Source organism: Dama dama, chromosome 2 (genome assembly GCF_033118175.1).
Source record: "Dama dama isolate Ldn47 chromosome 2, ASM3311817v1, whole genome shotgun sequence".
In the NCBI taxonomy this organism is placed as follows: domain Eukaryota; kingdom Metazoa; phylum Chordata; class Mammalia; order Artiodactyla; family Cervidae; genus Dama; species Dama dama.
Window position 1 is genome coordinate 22,318,856 of NC_083682.1, and position 18,798 is coordinate 22,337,653.

At 44.0% G+C, this 18,798-nt stretch overlaps 1 protein-coding gene across 2 annotated transcripts; it reads left to right on the plus strand.

Moving 5' to 3' along the window:
- The first annotated feature begins 2,368 nt into the window (after nucleotides 1–2,368).
- Nucleotides 2,369–18,403, plus strand: TMEM218 (transmembrane protein 218). 2 transcript variants are annotated; one of them, XM_061167303.1, is made up of 4 exons: nucleotides 2,369–2,490; nucleotides 10,263–10,460; nucleotides 11,564–11,666; nucleotides 15,604–18,403. In XM_061167303.1, the coding sequence occupies exons 2-4, from the start codon at nucleotides 10,351–10,353 to the stop codon at nucleotides 15,736–15,738; spliced, it is 348 nt and encodes a 115-aa protein (XP_061023286.1). In that variant the 5' UTR covers nucleotides 2,369–2,490; nucleotides 10,263–10,350; the 3' UTR covers nucleotides 15,739–18,403. The 2 variants fall into 2 exon arrangements, with proteins under 2 accessions (XP_061023286.1, XP_061023278.1); XM_061167295.1 differs by having other exon boundaries at nucleotides 2,393–2,522.
- Nucleotides 18,404–18,798: the final 395 nt, after the last annotated feature.

An 18,798-nucleotide genomic window follows, 5' to 3' on the forward strand; every position in this document is an offset into this window, starting at 1 on the left:
AGCTGTGGAGTACTATAGGACACCTGATATACAGAAGACGATTTTTAAAAAGAGAAAGATTGGATGGTCAAGTAATCACGCTTTTTTAGAGTGAACTTCAATTAAGAGATGGCAAAAGATGGAATAGTACAGTGATAGCACCTCTCTCAATTTCAATGAGAGGGTAGGACGTGAACATTTAATAAAACAAGTACTATGTGCTCCCAGTGAAGAGAGGAGATAGAGATGGGTTTGGGGGGAGAGCCCCTTCTTATGAGAGAGAAAACCTAAAAGGTTATTTCCATCCAGGAAGATGTAAGAAGTTGGGAGTGCCTCATCAGTCATGCCCTATTCTTAATTTACAATTTAACTAAAGTCAGTTGGTCACTAGAAGTGTAAAGAGGTTAACGTTCCCAGTCTCAAGCTTCTGAACACTTTCCTCCAAAATATTAAAAGCCCAGACCTGTCCTCAACAGCTGGTCTTCACAACGTTATTGTCCATTATTTGTCTCCACTCTAGCTGAGGCCTGTCTCCACCTTATTCCCGGCATACTCTGCCCTCGATCTTGTCTTGGCCTCTTTGTTGAAACTATTTTCTCTTCTTGGATCCCCTTCCATCTTTGGTCCATGTTTCCCATTCCTACCTATATACCAGGGCCCAGCATTAGTTCTAGCTGTACTGTGAAGACCCCCACAAGAATTCCAGCCAAAGCAATATTTTCCCCAAATAATACAAGTCAGGAGTCCACAGCCTTCAGGATTTAATGGCTGATGATTGGAGGTTGATCTGATGCAATACTAATAGAAATAATGCACACAATAAATGTAATGTGCTTGAATCATCTCGAAACCATCCCCAGCCACTGCCCTACCCAGTCCATGGAAATATTGTCTTCCATGAAACCAGTCCCTGGTACCACAAAGCTGAGGGCTGCTGAAACAACCGAAGGAGTGCTCTAAAAGCTGCAAAGCTCCTGTAGATATGTAATATTACTATTAATATCAGTATAGTAGTATTGCTATCTTTTGGAGAAATTAACTATAAATAAAGTTTGGCATTTCTTATATCTTGCTTTAGAGTGTCTCCTAATTGTTTCATACACAGTTGACATTAACAAACCACAAGCTATTAAGGCAGGAGTCACACATCGTATTTCTTTTGTATCCTCAAAGTCTCTAGTGCTTAGCTACAGTTAACAAACAATTCCAAGGAAATGAATTATCAAAATAATGGCTTTCTTAACCACAGAACTCCTCATTGGGCCAAGTAAACATAAGTTGTTAAACACAAAATAAATCATCAATCAGTACACATGACTGCAAATGAAACCTTGAGAGCAGAATAAATGTGAGATGTACTTTCAACGGAATTCAACTATCTTCTTCCATTTCACTCATAAAGTTGTGGTGGGGGAGCTGAACCCCCTAAATCAGAGACTGAGTGTTCCAGGACTGAATAGTTTGCTTCGAGATGCTTCAGAGTTTTGTGTAAGGTCAAAGGTTTGAATAATGCAGCTGTCCTATTTGGTATGTTTTTTTGTCTGTCCACCCTTCCTGATTCAGCAGTGTAACATGCATTCTTTGTCTTATTTCCTTTGGTTGGCCTGATTTATGGATCTTTTAGTCTACAGACTATAACCTCAGGATAAAATCATGAAAAGTTTTAGTTTGCAGTTAGGCAAGAGCAGTTTGCTAAAAGCATGGACCACCATCTCCATTCCCAAATGCCCGGAGGTGTAGCTACAGAAGATTTTATTTGACCCTGACTCCTCTGTCCCAGTCTGCCCCATGAGTAGTAGGATGATCCTTGTAAGTCCTAAGGCTAACATTAGAATAATGCCAAATACAATAAAGCGAGGTGAGGACAAATGAAAACGTGACATTATTACAGAATCAGTGCTTTAGGGACTGGGTTTTCTCCAAGATGGTTCTCAGGGATCCCTTAATGACTGGGTCTGACCCACTCCCTGAGGCCTAATTTGACTTGATCCCAAGTCCTTTGGTCCACGCAGCCAGTAGGACTTGAACTGTGATAACCACCAGACTCCGAAACAGGCGCTAAGGGGTGGCCTGGACTCTGGGCCTCACACCGGCTGTGCTGTCTCCATGGTAACAGCGCGGAAGGCATTAAAAGCAGTTCTCTTCCGTCAACGATCAGCCCTCCTGCGGGACTGACCAATGGTCCCGTGGGTTACCTAAGAGATGGTGTGATTGACAACGGGATGGGGCGGGCGCGGGGGGCAAGGACGGCCTCTATTCAATAGAATTTGAAGCCTGTCCCAGGACCCGCAGCCACCGACCAATCAGAGTGCGTAACGGAGGGCGACGTGCCCACCCACCACGCTCCGTGTTGCCTGGAGCCTCGGCGGCGAAAGCAAATGAGGGGAAACTCGGGAGTTAAAAGAGTGGCGCTGATTAGCCAATCCAGAATCTCCTAGATGAAAGTCCACTTGTGATTCGTCCTGAGTAGACCCGAGCCCCGGTGGGCTGAAACTGGCTGGGCTGAGAGGAGTGAGTAGGGGACCCGGGAGATGCGAAGCCAGGTGAGCGGGGTGGAGGTGAGGAAAATAGGGGCGGCTGAAGAGAGGACAGAGAATGGCAGGGGATTGCGGCTGACGGGGGACTGGAATGAGGCTGGGGGCGATGGCGGGGCAGGGACCGCTCAGACTACGGTCGCCACTGTTCTGCACCCGAGGTCCGGCGGCCAGTAGATATTGAATTGGGGGAAATCTTGTGATCAAAACCTTAATTTCTCTCCCAACTACTGGGAAGTGGCCGGGCGAACATTCTGAAGATGAGACCTGGGGCGGGGCGGGGAGGGGGGGGGCACTGTTTTCTTGTTGCCAGTTTGAATCAGCGACCGGGCAGGGAAAGCGTTCACTCTCCAGCACTGTAGGGCTGCCTGCTGCGGGCCCCCGGGTGGTGTGGATGACAGACAGGCTGTCGTTGCCCACTTTCAAATCGCCACAGCACCCAGGAAAAAGGGTGGAAGGATGTAATCTGGATCCACTGATCTTCCTTTTCTATCATCGCGTGAAGAGATGGTGCCACATCGGTGGCATTTTGGTAGTATGGCAATTGATTTTTCCCAGACTTGCATTTGGTATCATTACAAGAGTAGAGGCATTATCCTAATATTTTAAAATTCAAACCATGTTGAAGTGTTTAAAGTAGAAAAAAGTGTGAAAGTTCACCCTCTCCCACCCAATTATTTTTGAAGACTTGGAACAGCTATAAAGGAAAATGAAAAGGAACCCTCCAGAAAAGAGTTCACTCCTGTAACCCGTTCTTTTCGTTTTTCTTTAAGACTTACTTTTTATTGAGGTAACATTGGTTTATAACATTGTATGTTTCATGTGTACAACATTGTATTTCCACCTGTATATGCCCATATGCCTCTCTATGGTGTGCTCACCACCAAAAATTTAGTCTCTCTCAGTCACCCTACAGTTGATCCCCTTTAGCCATTTTGTACCCTCCCCCACATTCTCCTCTGATAACCACTGCTCTGTTCTCTGGATCTCCCTCTTGTTTTGGTTTGCTTTGTTCATTTTTGTTCGTTTATTCCTAGTAAGAGTGAAATTATGTGGTATTTGTCTTTCTCCACTTACTTCATTTAGCATAATAACCTTAAGAGCTATCCATGTTGGCATGGCAAGATTTCATCTTTTTCAGTGGTTCAATAGTGTTCCGTTTTATATATGTATATATATTGGTGGCTCAAATGGTAAAGAATCTGCCCGTAATGCAGGACACTGGGGTTTTATCCCTGGGTTCGGAAGATCCCCTGGAGAAAAAAATGGCTACCCACTCCAGTATTCTTGTCTGGAGAATTCCATGGACAGAAGAACCTGGAGGGCTACAGTCCACAGGGTCCCAAAGAGTTGGACACAATTGAGTGACTAACACTTTCACTTCATCTGTATGTATACATACACCCAACTTGTTTATCCATTCACCTGTTGAAAGGCACTGGAGTTGTTTCCATATTTTAAATATTGTAAATAATGCTTTGGTGAACATAGAGTCACATATATCTTCTCAAATTGATGTTTTCATGTTCTTTGGATAAATGCCCAGAAATGGAATAGCTGGGTTTTTTGGTAGTTGTATTCTTAATTTTTTGAGGAATCTCCATACTGTCTTCCACAGTGCCTGCGTGCTCCGTCACTAAGTCATGTCTGACTCTTTGCGACCTCATGGACTGTAGCTCTCAGGCTCCTCTGTCCATGGAATTCTCCAGGCAAGAATACTGGAGTGGGTAGCCGTTCCCTTCCCCAGGGAATCTTCCCAACCCAGGGATCGAACCTGGGTCTTCTGCATTGCAGGCAGATTTTTTACCATCTGAGGAAGATGGCTAACCACCAGGGAAGCCCAGTTCTCAAAAGAGGGTTGAAAAAGCCTTGTATATTAAATAAAAGGCTTCCCAGATGGCACAGTGGTAAAGAATCCACCTGCCAATGCAGGAGACACAGGAGACACCAGTTCGATTAGTGGGTTGGGAAAATCCCTTGGAGAAGGAAATGACAACCCACTCCCGTATTCTTGCCTGGAAAATTCTTTTTATTTTATTTTTTATCAAGCTTTACTCAGTAATTTAGCTATTCCAATTAGAGAAATAATCACAAGCATTGTGCCCATGCTCAGTTAACAAGAAAAAATGAGTAGTTGTTCACTCTTTCCCCACAAAAACATTCTGTACTTTATCCAGCCCTTCCTTTCTATGCTTGTTAAGAAAATGTATGGTTTGGTTATAAAGTGACAAACTTCATTCTTGTAAGAGGTTGGGGATATTCATCTTAATACTTTAAAGCTGTATCATGTACAGAACCCAATGTCTCATGAACTTTCATGTTTCTCTGGAGGAGTGAAGGGCAAAACCAGCTTCAACTACCGTTTGCCCTGTATTCTAGGTGTTAGAGTTGGTACAAGTCTTACAGGTAACTTGCGTAATATCCCAAACAGCAGCAACTACACTTAACTAGTTATCTTGCTAAGGCGGTACCATCAGTTCAGTCAACCAAGCAGGAAACCTGAGTCACCTCTAATGCCACCTTCCTAAGCCCCTTCCCATTTCCACAGCTAAGATGAAGCCCAGACCTGCCTCGTCTCTTATCTGGAGAATTGCAGTAGTCTCCTAACTGGTCACTAGTCTCTGTTCTCTGATCTCAGCTCATATGTACCCTGCTACAAATTACCTTTTTAAAAATTAATATTTATCTCAAAAATTTCAAAAGTACTGAATATTGCCCTGGAAATTATAACAAAGACCTATGCACAAACAACTAGATTAATAAACATTAACTTTTTCCACTCATCTGCTTAAATTTTTTATTTTCAAGAAATAAACCATCACAGATTTAGTTCAAACCCCTTTGTTCTCTTTCCTGGCCCCATTCTCCTTCCTTCCTCCCTCCCCAGAGACATACAATCTCCTGAAATTGTTTTGCACCATTTATGCCCATGGTTTTATGTTTACTGTATATGTGTATCTCATAAATATATAATGATTTAGGTATTTTTTTTATTTTAAAGATACAAATAGTATAGTACTGTGGGCCTCATTCTGCAACTTGCTTTTAGACTCTATTGTTTTTTATTGGGTTGACCAAAAAGATCATTTGGGTTTTTCTGTAAGATACTATGGAACACACTTTTTGGCCAACCCAGTGGATACATTCATGTCAGTACAGCTAGCTCAAGTTCATTCATTTTAAGTTGTCATGTGTATATAATGCCCATCCCCTTACTAATGGACATTTAGATTTTCTCAGATGTTTTGCTATCATGAACACCCTTGTTCACATCTCTTTATGCCAGAGTTTATTTATCTAGGCTTGGGCTTCCCTCATAGCTCAGTTGGAAAAGACTCTGCCTGTAATTCAGGAGACCCGGGTTCGATCCCTGGGTCGGGAGGATCCCCCGAAGAAGGAAATGGCAACCTACTCCAGTTCTTGCCTAGAGAATCCCATGGACAGAGGAGCCTGGCAGGCTACAGTCCATGGGGTTGCAAGAGTCAAATCTGACTTAGCGACTAAACCTCCACCTGGTTCTTTAAGGGGGTGGCATTGCCCCTTTGGTCATTTTGGAGTTTGTGAGGGCACCTTTGGTTTATTAGTGTGATTTTGGAGGCACTCCTGGGGTTTACAGAGCAGGACTGGGGCTGCTGGAAGTCCCGTGATGCACTGGACAGCCCCTCACCATGAAGAATTGTCCTTCATCCTGCACAACATCCCAAGTGTCTCACAGGATACTCATTTCTCATATGAACCCAGAATCAACTCCATTTTTTGTATAAGCATAATGTATCTTTTGGCACAGTTGAACATAGTAAAATTTCCAGGAATGCAACTCTAATGTAAATCAGGGGGAAATTATACTTATTTGTAGTTTGGAACTCTTAACAGAGTCGTTCATCACTGTAGAAAACCCCGCAACTGAAGGCAGCCCAACCCGTGGTATTTGAGTTGCTGTAAAACACACCTGTACCAGCCTGCATTTGTAGCTTTTGCGTTCATGCTGATTCTAAGTTTAGGTGCGAGCATCTGAGTGCGGTCCTTCATTATGTATTCTAGTGTAGTCAGCCTGAACGTTTGTATATTTAAACATATGCTGTTTTATTACGAATAACTTTCCTTTTAAAATTGGCTTTGGTGCATGATATAAAGCAGAGATCTGGTTTTATTATTTTCTGATTGGATAATCACTTATCCCAACACTGTCTATGAAATCCTCTATCCATTGACTATAAAGCCAACTCTGTCCTGTGCAAAGTTCTTCTAAATGCGTGGCTCTGCTTCTGGGCTTTCTGTTTTGTTCCACTGGCCCATGTGTCTTTATGCCACTATCACACTGTTTTAATTACTGTGGTTCTATAATGTGTCTTGCAGCAGTTGGTAACATGAAAGGCAAGTTTTCCATCCTAGTTCCCAAAATTGTTTTCGCTATTCTTGGGCTTTTACTCTTGCATCTGAATTTAGGATTGGTTTTCAAGTTCCACAAAAAACTATTTTGAGATTTTGGTTAGAATTGCATTGAGCTTATAATTTAAGGAAAATTGAGTCCTTTGAATATTAAACCATCCCATCCATTCAGGAACATGGGTTATTTCTCTATTCAGGCCTTTAGGGGAAAAAAAAAAAAATATATATATATATATATATGTATATATCTTTGAATAAAGTTTTATACTTTTTGCCATAAAAAATCTTCACATCTTTTGTTGGGTTTATTCCTACTTGCCCATATATACTTATTCATACACACAACCCTTTTATTGCAAAAGTTTCAAATATATTCAAAAGTATAGAACATTGTATAGGAAAATTCATATATTCACCACTCCAGCTTCAACAGTGAATTCATGACTAGCCTTGTTTTATATTGACCCCTTTTTCCTCTGTCCTAGATAATTATAAAATTCCTAGACATCATTTTCTGTTATTTGTGTTGTGTGTGTTTGTGTATTTCTATATTAAAAGTAATCTTTTAGTAAAATAACCACATCATCACATTTAAAAAAAAAAACATTATTTTTCACTTAAAAAATAAACAGTGATTCCCTAACATCGTCAAATACCCAGATACTGTTCAAATTTCTCCAGTCATCTCATAAAAGGTTTTGGATAGCAGGTTTGTTTGAGTCAGGAACCAAACAAGGCCCATACATTACTTTTGTCTGGTATGTCTCTTCAGACTTTCTTTGAAGTAAACTTTTTTGGAAAAGTAAAAGTGTAAGACACATAATGAAAAATATGCAAATCAGAAGTGTACAGCTAGATACAGTTTAACAGAATTAACAAAGCTGTGTAACCCATACCCAGCTGAAGAAACAAAATTTCATAAGCACCCCAGAAGCCCCTTTAGTCACTTCTTTCTACAAGGCAACCACACTCCTGACTTCTAACCCCCAAATTAGTTTGAACTGTTTTTGAACATTATATACATGTTACTACACAGTGTGAACTCTTTTGCCTCTAGCTTTTCATACTTAATATTTGCAAAACTTACCCACATTGCTGGGTATAGTTGTAGTCTGTTCGTTCTTGCTTCTTTTTACTCTTCCATTGTATGAATGAATAAATTGTATCTATAATACCAACTCTTTGCAATCCTAAGGACTATAGCCCACAAGGCTCCTCTGTCCCATGGAATTTTCCAGGCAAGAATACTGGAGTGGGTTGCAGTTTGCTCCTCCAGGGGATCTTCCCGACCCAGGGATTGAACCTGGATCTTCTGCATCTCCTGCATTAGCAGGAAGATTCTTTAACACTAGTGCCACCTGAGAAAGCTCACCTTGTCTATTCAATTGATGTATATTTAGGCCATTTCAGTTTGTAAGTGTTTCTAATAGATCTGCCCTGAACTTTTGTACATCTTTTAATGAACTTATGACATGTCTGTTGGGGACACACCCAGGAAGAGAACAGCTGGATCTAGGGTTCACATATTCAGCTTTATTAGATATAGCCAAAGAGTCTCCAAAGTGCTAATAACAACTTACACTCTCACCAGCAGAGTACAAGGCTTCCAGTTATTCCACATTTTTGTCAACACTTGGAGTTGTCCATCATTTTCCTTTTAGCCATTCTGGTAGGTGTCTAGAGGTACTGTATTTTATTTGCAATTTCCTAACGAAGGAGATGGGAATACCAGACCACCTGACCTGCCTCTTGAGAAACCTGTATGCAGGTCAGGAAGCAACAGTTAGAACTGGACATGGAACAACAGACTGGTTCCAAATAGGAAAAGGAGTACATCAAGGCTGTATGTTGTCACCCTGCTTATTTAACTTATATGCAGAGTACATCATGAGAAATGCTGGGCTGGATGAAACACAAGCTGGAATCAAGATTGCCAGGAGAAATATCAATAACCTCAGATAGGCTATGGTTTTTTGAGTGATCATGTATGGATATGAGAGTTGGACTGTGAAGAAAGCTGAGTGCCAGAAAATTGATTCTTTTGAACTGTGGTGTTGGAAAAGGGGCTCTTGAGAGTCCCTTGGACTGCAAGGAGATCCAACCAGTCCATCCTAAAGGAGATCAGTCCTGGGTGTTCATTGGAAGGACTGACACTGAAGCTGAAACTCCAATACTTTGGCCACCTCATGCGAAGAGTTGACTCATTGGAAAAGACCCTGATGCTGGGAGGGATTGGGGGCGGGAGGAGAAGGGGACAACAGAGGATGAGATGGCTGGATGGCATCACCGACTCGATGGACATGAGTTTGAGTAAACTCCGGGAGTTGATGATAGACAGGAAGGCCTGGAGTGATGTGATTCATGGGGTCGCAAAGAGTCAGACACAACTGAGCGACTGAACTGAACTGATGCAGATGACACCACCCTTATGGCAGAAAGTGAAGAAGATCTGAAGAGCTTCTTGATGAAAGTGAAAGAGGAGAGTGAAAAAGTTGGCTTAAAGCTCAACATTCAGAAAACTAAGATCATGGCATCCAGTCCCATCATTTCATGGCAAATAGATGGGGAAACAGTGGAAATGATGGCTGACTTTATTTTCTTGGGCTCAAAGATCACTGCAGATGGTGATTGCAGCCATGAAATTAAAAGATGCTTACTCCTTGGAAGAAAAGTTATGACCAACCTAGACAGCATATTAAAAAGCAGAGACATTACTTTGCCAACAGAGGTCTGTCTAGTCAAGGCTATGGTTTTTCCAGTAGTCATGTATGGATGTGAGAGTTGGACTATAAAGAAAGCTGAATGCCAAAGAATTGATGCTTTTGAACTGTGGTGTTGGAGAAGACTCTTGAGAGTCCCTTGGACTGCAAGAAGATCCAATCTGTCCATCCTAAAGGAGATCAGTCCTGGGTGTTCATTGGAAGGACTGATGTTGAAGCTTGATGCCAAGAGCTTACTCTTTTGAAAAGACCTTGATTCTGGGAAAGATTGAGGGCAGGAGGAGAAGGGGACGACAAAGGATGAGATGGTTGTATGGCATCACTGACTCAATGAACATGAGTTTGGGTAGGCTCCAGGAGTTGCTGATGGACAGGGAGGCCTGGCATGCTGTGGTTCATGGAGTCACAGAGTCAGACACAACTGAGCAACTGAACTGAACTGAATGACTAATGAACTTGAGCACTTTTCACCTATACATTGGCCATTTGTATATCCTGTGTCAAAGGTTTATTCTTAGCTGCTTGATCTGTCAGTTTCTGAGAGAGACCTATTAAGACCTGTATTGATGAATCCTCCTCCTACACCAATCAGCAGAAGTTTCCCAGAATGAATTCAGACTTTCTGTGTCTGACCCCCTAGGAAACCCAGGAGCACCCAGAAGCCCAGCAGTACCCGTCACACCAGGACCAGCTCATCACTCGGTGCCCGTGCTCAGCCGCAGCCCCGCATGGCCGGCACGGTGCTCGGCGTGGGGGCCGGCGTGTTCCTCCTCGCCCTGCTCTGGGTGTCCGTGCTGCTGCTGTGTGTCCTGCTGTCCAGAGCCTCGGGGGTAGCTAGGTAAGGCCTTCTCTCCAGCCGGGAGTCTGAGGTAAAAGCAATTAGATGCGAAATCACTGACGCTCATGAAACATTTAGAATTCAGAAGCTCATTGTCATTACCGGCAGTTGGAAGGAGTTGCATTTTAACCTCTTTATCATAAGCACTGACTGTATTATTTATACTCGGAAGCAGAGGTGGGAGGAGAAGGGAGGGGGTGCATGTCAGCTCTCAGCATACAGGAGATGAGGACATAGGAGATGAAAAGAGAATCTGCTTTCGCTGCCGCTTGAGTTTCTTGGGGCCACACGTGTGCTTGTTTCTTAATTGCTGAGATTCATGGCAGGTGCTGGATCCAGCCCCTGAGGCTCCAGACCAGGGCCCTGGGAAGTTGAAGGGTTGTGGATGACTTGGGCTGGTGTTGACTTTTAAAGAATCAGGGCATAAACTGACCCTAAGGACACTGTAGACTCATACTCCCTGGCCAGACTGTGTAGGTACAAAAGGAATTACATCATTCACTAAAGTTTTCTGGTTTCAAACACAGCAGTGGGGGATCAGGGAGGAGCCACTTCGGGCTTTCCTCTGACCACACAGAGGTCAAAATAAAAACTACCTATTCCTGACAGAGTATGATTGACATATGAACACTACTATGTATAGAACTGACCAGTGGGAACCTGCTATATAACACAGGGAGCCCAGCTCCGTGCTCTGTAATGACCTAGAGGGGTGAGATGGGGGTGGGTGGGAGGCTCAAGAGGGAGGGGATATATGTGTACATAGAGTTGATTCACCTTGTTGTATGTTAGAAACCAACACAGCATTATAAAGCAATTATCCTCCAATTAAAAATAATTTTTTAAAACCCCACCAATTCCCATTCTTAGGAACTTGGAATTCCCAGGAATAACAGGAACGCATCCCGCTAGTACCTGTCTGGGAAGAAGGGCTTTGGGAGGAAGGGGAAAACGTTTCTGAATTCCCGTGGCGCTGGGGCAGCACACTGGGCCCTATTAATGGACTGAGACAGAATGTGGGCCCCAGGGAAAAGCCAGGCCCAGCCTAGCAGATTGGAGAGAACGCTAACCCGTGCTTTTAACCCCCTGTCTTTGGGCCACAGGTTCTCTGTCATTTTCGCGTTCCTCGGTGCTCTGATCATCACAGCCGTTCTGTTGCTCTTCCCTCGAGCCAGTGAAGTCCCAGCCCCCGAGGCAGAGATGAAGGTAAAAACCTGGGTTTTGTTTTGCCTTCTGAGTTGCCAATCCTCTTTCTCCTGGTCTAGACCTCTGCCCTGCCCCGCATGGTCCCCAGTGCCAGGAGGGCTGAAGTGTGTTCAAAAAATTGTAAAGTTGAAACCAGGATGGGGTGTGGGGGCGGCTCAGGGTGGGATTTAAACGTCCTCCCGCTTCTTCCAGTGCCCACTGGCAACACCTCCAGGCAGCTATTTGCCTGGATTTGGCTTCTGAGCGAGTGGTGTGTCAGGAAGCCGCCTCACACCGCAGGGCCAGAGACGAGCAGGCGGGCTCCCACTCCTGGTTGCCTTGGCTCGGAGACTCAGATCCCAGGTGACACTTAGGCAGTGCCCTCAGGTGCTAATCAACATGCTTTTCATCATGTGTTTGGATTTTCCCACTGGCGGTGCGGAGGGAGTATTCTCCATAGAGAAGAGCAGAGGGGAGGGAGGAACTCTGCTGTGGAGGGTGGGCAATGTAGCCATAGATGCACTTCACACTAACAGCTTTCGGGGAGTTCCTTCCATCCTCATTTCCAGAACCAGCTCTCCTAGCACCTACCTGTCTAAATGAAGTTTTATCATCTCTCTCATAGACCCCACCCATCCTGGTTCCTTCCTGACTGGGGCTCTGCCTTTACCATGCGTGGCTGGTCTCAGGTCTCTACAGTCTTGATAATCTCTACAATCTTGACATCCTGTGGCCCATTACTCCTTCTAGCAACTTCTTTCTGCTATTTTAATTTTTTTTTAAGATGTAATGGTGGCACTTCCTTGGAGGTCCAGTGGTTAAGACTTCACCTTCCAATGCAAGAAATATGGGTCCAATCCCCCTCGTCAGGTAACTAAGATCTGACATGCCTCATGGCCAAAAAAATCAAAACAATGTTGTAACAAATTCAATAAAGACTTTAAAAATGCTCCACATCACCAAAAAAAAAGAAAAAGAAAAAACTAAACAAAAAAGCTAACACTGTTTAGGGCATCACTATGCGCACGGTCCTGTGCTAAGCATGTTCTTTACATGCTCTCATTCAAACCTCAGGACAATCCTAAGGAGCATGACACAGGCACTGTCAGTGTCCCGTTTCACAGGTCAGGATGCTAAGGCTGGGAGGGGTTAGGGTAACTTACCAAAGGTCATACATACACAGAAAGAGGCTGAGCAAGGATTCAAGCTGAAGTCTTCATACTGGGGACTCAGCAGAATATCAGGGGCCATCGCTGAGAGTTTAAAGGCAACTGTTTTGACGCCGGACAGCAGTACACAAAACGATATTATAACTTCTGAACTGGACTCTGCACCCTTTTCTAGTACCGTGTAGGACTGACCATGGCAAAAGGGAGGAAATTCATTCTGAAAATTCCTAGGGAAATAATACTTAGCCACACAAAACTAAGGCACCGTTTTCATACATGCTGGGTTTTTTGGTCAGCATCTGACAACCACTCTGACCGTGTCAGGACGGTGACCGGTTTTCCTGTCTTAAATGGAGAAAGCGATGAAGTCTGGGTATTTCTGAATCACTGGGGATGTGAACATTGGAAGAAGGGCACAGACCAAACTGTCGTGAAATCAATCCGTCTTCCCTCTTCCCTCCGTCATGTGAGTTTCAGACCCGGTTTCAGACCAGGAGAGCAGATCAGCCTCTTGAGCAAAATCTGTTCATCAGTGCGGCCAGCAGAGATTGGAGTTCTCATTTTCAGGTTTGGAGTCCCAGCCCCTGTAAGCGGTCCGGCTCAATACTGTATCAATAATACATGGCCTGGGCCTTCTGCACCCAAGGCCTGCTAATTGGCTAATTAAAAAGTGAACCGTGTCGAACAAGCAAACATGTAGCCCACGAGAGACTTGTTCAGTCCTGGAGCCAAGGTCAAAGTCATGTCAGAGCCGTTTCATCCACCCGACCTTTGTTGTAAGTTGGCTGTTGGGGTAATCTCCGGAGCAGCCCTCTCCCCTGGTGTCCCTGGATCTCAGTGATCACAGCAGAGTGTGGACTTGACAGGCGCTTTGTGCATCTCTGCTGTATTAGTTACCCACTGCTGCTGTAACAAATTACCGTGAAATCAGTGGCTTACAACACAGGTTTACTATCTTAGAGTTCCACAGGCTAGAATCCCAAAATCAGCCTCATTGGGCTAAAATCAAGGGGTTGGCAGGGCTGTGTTCCTTTCTGGAGGTTCTGGGGAGAAATGTTTCCTTGCCTTTTTCGCTTCCAGGGGCCACCCTTCGGCTTGTGGACCCCTTGCTCCATCCTCAGAGACGGCAAAATAGCATCTCTCTGTGTCTGCCTCCATCCTCACATCTCTGTGTCTCTGACCCTCTGTCCTGCCTCCCTCAACCTCTTCTGAGGAGCCCTGTGATTACATTGGGCCACCTGTATTAAACAGTTCAGGCCAGCCTCCTTATTTCTTTATTGGAGTATAATTACTTCATGATGTGTTAGATTCCGCTGTGGAATGAAGTGAATCAGCCATATGTACACATATATCCCCTCCCTCTTGGACCCCCATCCCACCCCTCTGGGTCATCACAGAGCACCAAGCTGAACTCCCTGTGCGACAGAGCAGCTTCCCACTAGCTGTCTCTTTTACACGTGGTGGTGTATATATGTCAATCCCAACCTCCCAATTTGTCCTACTCTTCACTTCCCCCAAGAACATAAATACAATGGAATATCATTACCCCTAAAAAGGAACCAAGTTGAGGCGTTTGTAGAGACAAGGATGGACCCAGAGTCTGTCATACAGAGTGAACTGAGTCAGAAAGAGAAAAACAAATATCGTCTATTAACGCATATATGTGAAATCTAGAAAAATGGTACAGATGAACCTATTTGGAGGGCAGGAATAGAGACACAGAGGTATGGACATAGAGAATGGACAGTCTGCCTATTTAAGGTCAATGGATTAACAACGGTAATTCCATCTAAAACCTTAATTCTCCTTTGTCATGCAGTTTAACACATTCAGAGTTTCTGGAGATCAGGATGTAGACCTTGTAGAGGTTATCCTATCAACCACTACCCTGCAGGTAGCTGGGGATCTCTTCAGGTACTAGGTTCTGAAAGCTTTGGGAAGTCGCGATGTCCCTGGTCACTTGGTTTGTGTTCCTGCTCTATAGTAAGTCTGTAGATTAAACTGCTTTTTCCTGCCCAAACTTAGGCAGCACTCTTTGGATCTGTGGAAAGCAGAGTTCCGGCAGTGAACAGTAGACAAGTGGGTAGAGCCAATACGAATGACAGGCTTCTGTCAGCCAAGACCGGCAGCTCTGGGGCCTCAAGTACGACTGGCTGCCAGGCAGCCAACGGTACAAACTGGGACAAGTTTCCTTTCCTCTTAGTGTTTCAGGACCGCAGGTAAATGGCCATTTCCCCAGCCCTTGGAAGGCTGGGTTATGAATGTGAGGGTTCAGAACACCTCTGGTGAAAGTTTGAGAGCCTCCTTTTCATTTTGAAAATGACCCCTCCTGAGTTGGCCATGGGTTGATGGCGTGGGTGTTTGAATCTTGAGTATGTGGGGGATTTTTATACTATTGTATTTTTATACGTGTTTAAAGTTCTCCATAATGAAAAGTTGACAGCCACAAAATAAGCTGTTCTGAGACCAAGCAAGCAAGGTTCTCATTCATTCTTTCAGATAACTCATTTCAGAACAGGAAAGAACCTGCCTTCAGAGTGTTTATGCATCTCCTACACCAAGCCTATGTTTGTTCCCTGTACTTTATTAAGCCTCTTCATTAAGCTTCTCTTTATCTTGGATTTCTGGCTCAGCATGTTGAGAAAAAGGTTCTTTCTTATCCATTTGCAGGATGTTACTGGAAGTTGTGAATATGGACACACCCTGGGCCTACTCATCAGAGATTCCAGTTGAGCACAGTCAAGGTGCAGATGTGACAGTAATTTCACTTTTAATGTTTCTTTCTCCAGATCGTAGATGCCTTTTTCATTGGCCGCTATGTCCTGCTGGCCTTCCTCACTGCCGTCTTCCTTGGAAGCCTTTTCTTGGTTCTAATCCATCACATCCTGGAGCCAATCTATGCCAAACCACTGCGGTCTTACTGAGCCTCCTTCGGGGAAACCAAGACCTTGTTCTCCTCCTCGCTTTGATGTCATTGGTGAGCAGAAATTGTTCAGAGCTTTGTGTTGACAGCCTTCCTGCTTTAAGATCAGAGGATCATCTCTTCATCACAAAGACAAATCCGTTGAGTCCTGGCTTCCAGAAACAGGATTGCAGAATTGCCCCCGAGGAGAGATTCTCACCAGCTTAAGGGGGATATCGCCATCTTCTCAGCACCCGTACTTCAGGTTTCCACCTCTTTTGAAAAGGAAATAGCAACAGTGATCTGCGTAGGTTTTCTATCAAGACATCAGTAAGTGAATTTTGAGAAAAAGGGTACTTTAGCTTCTGCTGTCCAACAGACGGAAGGACTTGGTCCTTTTTGATAATATGTGAAATACTTAATCTCAAGGACAAGATCATTTGGGAGAGAAAGGCCCTCAAAGTTCAAAAGATTATTTTATTTTTTTTTTTTTTTTAGAGTTTTCCTAAGGTTCCTTCTTACTCTTTTTTTTTTTTTTTAATTATTATTATTTTTTTTTCCAGTGGGTTTTGTCATACATTGATATGAATCAGCCATGGATTTACATGTATTCCCAATCCCGATCCCCCCTCCCACCTCCCTCTCCACCCGATTCCTCTGGGTCTTCCCAGTGCACCAGGCCGGAGCACTTGTCTCGTGCATCCCACCTGGGCTGGTGATCTGTTTCACCATAGATAGTATACATGCTGTTCTTTTGAAATATCCCACCCTCACATTCTCCCACAAAGTTCAAAAGTCTGTTCTGTATTTCTGTGTCTCTTTTTCTGTTCTGCATATAGGGTTATCGTTATCACCTTTCTAAATTCCATATACATGTGTCAGTATGCTGTAATGTTCTTTATCTTTCTGGCTTACTTCACTCTGTATAAGGGGCTCCAGCTTCATCCATCTCATTAGGACTGGTTCAAATGAATTCTTTTTAATGGCTGAGTAATATTCCATGGTGTATATGTACCACAGCTTCCTTATCCATTCATCTGCTGATGGGCATCTAGGTTGCTTCCATGTCCTGGCTATTATAAACAGTGCTGCGATGAACATTGGGGTGCACGTGTCTCTTTCAGATCTGGTTTCCTCAGTGTATATGCCCAGAAGTGGGATTGCTGGGTCATATGGCAGTGCTATTTCCAGTTTTTTAAGAAATCTCCACACTGTTTTCCATAGCGGCTGTACTAGTTTGCATTCCCACCAACAGTGTAAGAGGGTTCCCTTTTCTCCACACCCTCTCCCAAAAGATTATTTTAATGTGGTGACTTGGGGACATGTTATCAGATGCCAGCTATGCAGCACTCTGCATGTCACACCACGGGGCTCCACAAAGGCCTTGGTATCACTTCCCGCTGCCTCGAGAAAGCAGTCAACAGCAGCCAGAGGACTGATTTCACCTCGATCTCCTGGGCACAGCTTCCTGAATCTAACATTTCTATAGTTCAGGTTCATGGGGGGATTAGAGGCAGAGTTTAGAAACATCAGTCGTGTGTCTGGCGGCTCTCTCTAGATTCTTCTTCTTCGAGTATTTGTAGGTCTTTGTTCCTTTATTTAGTTACTGTAAGTGTCCATGTTGGGTTATTGTCATCTCTTTCATCTTTGTAGATCTTTCTCCAAAGCTGATGAGGAATGTCTATCCCCAGGCTTAGGTATAACTTTATACCTAAGTTCCCAGACCAAGTGAAATCTGTCATTAAATAGGGGGTGGGGGTGGGCAACTCTAGGCTGTTTCCACTTTGGGAGTCTCAACCTGGCACCCGAGAACTATTTGAAGGACCTTCTGGCTGAAAATTAAGAACCAGAAAACAAGTTGGAAAAAGAACTTTGATAGAGTACATGCTATATGCCAGTAGTGCATAAGTCTTCCCCCGCCCCCTCCACAAATGTAAATGACAAGCTTGTGTGTTAAGGGCAAACATATACTTTTGTACAAAGGGTATTTTAACTCAGCCTACCTTCTGTAGATCCCATAACTACTGGCAGTGGTGAAGTGAATGATGGATCACTTTATATCTTTATGCTCAAAGCAGTCATGTCCAACCCTTAAAGAAAAAAAAAAAAAGAAAACCCACAGGATTGGGATAAGAAATAGAAGGCTGAGAGGGCACAAAATCACGAAATGAGTTTCACCAAGTTCTATGGGGGGGGGGGGTGGGGACCGCAATAATCAATGGTTAACATGGCACCCCTTGTATTCAGAGCCTTCCTGGAGACAGAGGTTAGAGCTTAGAGGGCGTCCCTTCAATACAAACAGAAATCATCTCAGTGTCCCCATTTGTTGTTCTTTGATCAATGGCCTCAGCACAGGTTGTGCTACCCAGAGGGAATCCTATGGCCAAGAAACTGGTGATCCTACTGTTTGAGAGGTGGGAGGAGAGCAAGTCAGGGCTTCTGTGTAAGAAAACAGATTATTTCAGTTCAGTTCAGTCGCTCAGTCGTGTCCGATTCTTTGTGACCCCATGGACCACAGCATGTCGTCTTAAAATTGTATCCTGACAAAGACCGCGTCAGCACATTACCCCCCACCCGGTGTCTGATCCACTAGGCGGCGCTGTCTCAAGCTGCAGAACATGCTAGGTAATTTTTTGAGAAGTTCTTTCTGTGTCTCGTAGAAGTAAAGCTAATATTCTTTACTGATGCGCAGTATCAGATATTTAATCTAAAAATTCATCAGAGTTATTGTACGCTGTTGAGTTGCTAGGAAATGCACTACCACTCACCCATGTTGCACACAGCAGGTATCAGTGTTCACTCAGAGCTCACTGTGTGCCCATAGGGTGTGAAGCATGGTCCTTGTGGAATAAATCCACTCGAGAAGGAGGCGCTGAGGCATCCCAGCTGCCTTCCTGACTCCATCCTGGGATGAAGGCATCCAAGTCCTTTCGAAATGTTTTTATCCTCACATAAAGCAAGCCATTTCTTGTTCTGTTCTCTAAGACAGACTTTTCTATCAACTCTATCCTGTCGCTGCTGCAGTTGAACAATTTTGTTTTGCTTTGGTTTGCATCGATGGGTCAAGAAACATGCTGTGGGG